Here is a 5623-nt window from a genome sequence, read left to right on the forward strand (position 1 = left end):
ATCCTATTTATGATGTTTTAAAAATTAAGACCTACGAAAGACATTTTAATACCAATTAAGGCCTTAACTTTATTTTGAAAAATTCAATGCCTTTTAAGACTTTTTAAGGACCCACGGGAACCCTGTATTAAGCACCCTGGGCAAATCCCTCCTTCTGCACCCACAAAGGAAAAATAGAAGCTATAGCGCAGAGAAAGGTTTCATCAATCTGTAATGTTTTAAGTGTTATCTTTCATTTTTCAGTTATCCGATCCAGACTGTATTTTTATTCATGTATTTGGGACTTTTAACAAACTCAGAATCAATGATAAACCCGTTCTCACTACTTTCTCTTCTGTAGTTCTACTCAAAGTGTCAGCTTCCGTGTTGATCCACTGTTTAACTTTTACATTCATTATTACTAGCCACATTAGCCACTAATTGCTTCATAAATACATAAATGTATCATTTAGCAGCTGATCTAGGTGAGGAAGATCTTTTTTTGTGTTAATTTTCTAACACGCAGCAGAAAGGAGCAGCTCAGTACTTTAAATAAGGATAGGGGAGCACCGATCGCCTCTACATGAGGCTGTTAGAAAGTTAATGGTATTTATTTTAAGCCAAGTTGTCAGGAGTGTTCAAACGTCTACTTTACTCTTATAGGCGTCTGAAATGCTCTTTAAATAAAGCTGCTACGGTATGGTGAATGACGCAATGGTATTTCAGAAATGTAGGAAAGTCCGGCTCCATTCTGCAGTGAGCAATACATCCTGACTGACATCTTGTGATAGCTGCTGTCCCAAAGATACTCCTTAACAGTATTTCCCTTAATGCGGGCGTACACTGTGCGATATTTTCAATTGTTGCACGCAGCTGCAGCTCAAACTACGGAAGAGGATTAGGGTCACTGGAAAAAAAAAAGTTAAATGATTTTTAAATTTTTTTTTCAGTTTAACAGGGGAAAAAAGTCAGAATTCTGACTTTTTTCTCAGAATTCTGACTTTAATATAAGAATTCTGACAATAAAAAAAGTCAGAATTCTGAGATTAAAGTCAGAATTCTGACTTTTTTACCATACTAAACTGAAATAAAATTTAAAAATCAGTTAACTTTTTTTTTTTTTTTTTTTCCACTGGCCCTAATCCTCTTCCGTATCAAACTGTACGACAAAACTGTATGGTTTAAAAGTTCACAGCTCACGATGTTTGTTCTCACACTGTGCGACCCGACGCTCTGATCGGTCTACCTGCTCACACAATGTCTAAAAACCACGTCGGACTCAGCTCTGCAGTGAGATGATGCTGATCAGGCTCATCAATCTGGATGAAGAAGAAAAAGAACTCCCTTGTTTGCACATGTTCAGTGCTTGAGGTTCTAGTATATCGGCTCGAAGCTCTGCTTCAACAGCTGCAAAAACGATCTAGAAATAAGTCAAAATTTCTTAAATGAAGTGTATTCACCCTTAATTTCAGTAGGTAAATGAGATAGTTTGCCAATGGAATAAGTAGTTTTAGTCTTACAATAAGATAATTAGAGAATATGCACTTGAATTAAGACAATGGAATTGTGTTTTCTTATTTTAAATGTAACTTGTCTTGTTCCATTGGCAAAATGTCTCTTTTACCTCCTCTATTCAAGAACAAATGCACTTATTAAAAAAAAAAATTTGACTTATCTAGATTTAGATTTTTTTGCAGTGAGGATTTGCTCCTGAAAACACCTCACGACGGCCGACTGAATTTCAAACATGTTTGACTTTCTCCTGACCTTACGATTCCTGATCAGGAGGTGGTTGCGAGAGGCTGATCGGCCCTCCTTACTCCCTGTATACTACACGACACACCATCAGGCTGAAAGTCGGCCTGATTAAAAAATTCTCGCACGACTGGAGAATCGGCCAGAAAGGGTAAAAAAAAAAAAATCGTACAGTGTGTTTTAATAGAGCTAAAAACTATTGTTTTTTTGCCTTTTATATTTAAAAGTCATCAAACCATTTCCTTCCAAAAGCACCCAGCTGTGCTCTATCAGTATAATCTGTTTTCTTAACGCTGGAGGGAGAACCAGGATGGATGGACGGATGGATGGAGTACGTGTGGTAAATAAAGCGTTTTTAAATAATTAAATCACAATCAATTGAAAATCTTTTTCCTAATCAGAAAAATTATTTGATTAAATCTCAGACCTTCCCATACATTAACCCTCCTAGGCATATTAAGCTTGATGGAGCTGATGTGTTTTTTATAGTTTTATAGTTTCCTTTGTGACGGACGTATTTCATTGTCATCAGTGTCCCTTTTAATCAACTCCCAGTGAGCCGACAATCATTTATTATTTCCAAACTCATTACGGAAAACAGAATTCAATCATTCATCAAAGTAAAAGCATTAAAGCAAAAAAACCGAACTAAATCAATCAAACATGATCCCGTACCTGATCCTTCTTCTTTTTCTCCTCCACCTGCCTGAGCTGCTCAGAAGACAGCACGCTCTCTATCCTCTGCATGTCCCTCATCAGGAGGCGCTGAGACTCCAGGAACTGGTCGTTGGCCCGCTGCCACGTCTGCTTCAGCTGGTTGTGCTGTTGCCGCTCCAGCTCCAGCTTGTGGCACACTGAAAGCAGCAGAGAGGCGCAGAGAGCGATCAACAACTGTCCAGAAAAAGGGCATCGGCCTCGACTACATTACAGCTTTGTGATTCAAGTCACACATTCCTATTCACATGCTAAGGAGAACAAGACAGAGAAATTGATTCACCTAAATTGCTGCAGCAAACTAACAAAACCATAAAAACTTCCCAAAAATCCAAATGGGAGGAACTTTTATAGAGAATTATGAGCAGGAATATAAAACTGCCCGCTTAATAAAAGAGATAAAAAAGATTCATATCCATTTTATTTCTTAGAAATGAGACTACTGTGAGAAAACAGCAGCTTCTACAAGCCTGATCCTCAGTCTCTACTCTACGCCTTTAAAGGTTATTTAAAATCAGAAAGCTTTCCGTCAGAATCACAGAAACGAACCGTCATGAAGCTCTTTGCGTAGTTTCTCTGCATCTTCCTGCAGCACAGACTTCTGAGTGTTCAGCACGGCCACGTACATCTCCAAGTCCGTACGACACGACTTCTCAGCCTCCAGAACATGATTGAGCTCCTTCACCTGTCAAAAACAAAATGCTGTGGTTTGACTGATTCTTTTATTCCTAAAGTAGAAGATAAATCAATCTGATTGTTTTTAACATTGAACACTTTTATGGTTTCATTTGGTTATGTGCGTCGGGCACATTATTTTTGTTTATTTTTTTCCCTTTTAGTGTTGTATAGAGCTTAGTTGAGTCACTTAAATATTAGAGTTGACAATTATTTCTTTTTTCTTTTGTAAATGATTCGATGACGTAATTGGTTGTGATATTGGTCCGCCTATAAGTAGGCTGGGTCTCTCTCTCTCTCGAGCCACCGTCACAGACGCGATGCGCACGTCTCCCGTCTTTGTAGGCCGCCGCTGACGTCTCCAGCCTGCCATGTGGTATTTTTGTTCGTTAGCCTTTGTTTTTTGCCGATTTTTTGTAACTTTGACCTGGTGGGACCGGTTGTCCTGTTTTCGTTCTTTTTTTATTTTTATTAGGGTTTTAACCGTTAGTTCGTTACTAGCCGAGGCTTCGACAGCCCTGTATAGGGTTGGCCCTCTGCTGTAACGTTTTGTTTCTTTGGATCGGCTCACCAGGTCCAACTTTCTGTTCATACTTTGGGGGGGTTTTTTCCCTTAGAGTTTTTTTTTGGACACGGGGAACTGGGGAAAAATCTGACGCTCTGTTTTCTTTTCTCTTTGCAGAAAAAACAAAACAACTGATCTAAAAAGAAGTTCCAGAGATTAAGAATAATGTTTGTCTCGTGTCCTCAAATATATTGTGGCCTGGGTGGTCGTAACACACATTAACATTGCTAATTGTGGCTACAGGAACCTGATAGATGAGATTTTGATCTTTACTATATATAATATCAGGTGCTGAACTGGAGAGCTCCTTCAGGCACAGACTGCTGTACCCTAAATGCACCACGGAGCGTCATCACAGATCCTTCCTCCCAGACACTAGAACCACCACTTTTCCCAACAACCTCAATAAGTTGTTACATTCATGCAGATTTTACACAGTTTCTACCTTAATCAGTTAACCTCATCCTGACATTTTGCACATCTCTGATATTGCTGCTATTTTCAAATATCCATTACTGTAAAAAAAATAGCTGCATATTGGTTATTTATCCTCCAGGGGCACAGTTTTATATTGTTAAAATAATTTACAGTACAGTATTCTATTGTTTATTTTTTAACTCTTGACTATTATGTTATTCTTATACATTTCCCAAATTGTGACATTTCATGGGCATTACGCTGCCGTGCGCTATGCAGAAGTTAGGCTGTTGTTGGACATAAGTTCTGGACTTGTTATGGATACTTTATGTATAACCCCAAAATTGAAAAAAATACATAGAAAGTTCAGCGTATGCCAACGCTATAGGAGATTTTGGGACGTCACATCCCCGTCAAAGTGTGACAGCGGCTTTAAGAAGTGAAAATTCAACAAGATAAAAAGAGTTGAGAAAGACCAGCAGAATATTGATCAGGAGTTTTTTTTTTTTTTTTTTTTAAAAGGTAATTTATCATGAATGTTCTTTCTAAAACGAGGCTGTTTTCTAAAATACACCTTAAAAATGCTGATGAAGGTTCTCAATCATCCAGGTCATAGTCATTCCGTAAAAATTCAAAAAATCCACTGGACTTGGTTTTCAAGATTTGAAGACGTTTCGCCACCTCTCCAGGAAGCTTTCTCAATTCAAATGTCTGGATCCGCAGTGAGTTTGAGTCTTATAAGACTATATAAGACTATATAAGGAGAGGTGGCGAAACGTCTTCAAATCTTGAAAACCAAGTCCAGTGGATATTTTTTGAATTTTTACGGAACACCTTAAAAATGTTGTTAACAGGCAGACTAACCTTAGAGGCCTCCAGCTCCTTTATCCTGTCCTCAGCAGTACCCAGCTTGGCCTTTAGAGCGGCGATCTCCTGCTCCATGGGCATCACCACTGAGCGCAGCTTCTCTGCATCCTCCTGAGCCTGAAACAAACAACACCTTTTCAACTTCAAAATACCAACAAAACAGTTTAGGGACAAACATTCTGAATATCTCTGTTCACTCTGCATCTTCACTTCAAATATTAAGCTAAATTCAAGGAGAAGCTGAGAACTACTTTTTTTTGTATTTAACATAAGAAAATCTGCTCCAACCCTTTTGAAGCTGTACATTGCTTTTGCTCATCCAGTAAAATGTTGTTTGGATGTTTATTTCTGACTATAAATACACAATTCAACAGCTTTTAACTCAAACACTCATTTTCTAATCCTGTTTTCAAGACAGAATGTGTTTAAGGCGCGGTCCACACGAAGTGAAAACGAACACGAAATGCTAATATTTTCCAGAACGTTTGTCGTAAAGACGGAGACGTAAAATAAATGTGATCGTCCACACGAATGCATGAAAACGCTGCAAAATGTATGCCAGGCCTGTAAGTGGCGCTGTGGTGACAAAATAGGCGACGAAATGTTGGGCATGCGCACTAATATTTATCCATTTTCGTGGTTCAGTCAAAT

At 38.5% G+C, this 5623-nt stretch overlaps 1 protein-coding gene across 1 annotated transcript in view; it reads right to left on the reverse strand.

Annotated features, from left to right (window-relative positions):
- The window catches only part of rabep1 (rabaptin, RAB GTPase binding effector protein 1), a 45720-nt gene that overhangs the window by 30106 nt on the left and 9991 nt on the right, over positions 1-5623 (reverse strand). Inside the window, 3 exon segments of the mRNA XM_015387897.1 lie at positions 2410-2588; positions 2998-3133; positions 4970-5212. Of these exon segments, the coding sequence (XP_015243383.1) occupies positions 2410-2588; positions 2998-3133; positions 4970-5212 (558 nt within the window).

Source organism: Cyprinodon variegatus, unplaced genomic scaffold (assembly GCF_000732505.1).
Source record: "Cyprinodon variegatus isolate N-32 unplaced genomic scaffold, C_variegatus-1.0 Scaffold406, whole genome shotgun sequence".
Lineage (NCBI taxonomy): Eukaryota > Metazoa > Chordata > Actinopteri > Cyprinodontiformes > Cyprinodontidae > Cyprinodon > Cyprinodon variegatus.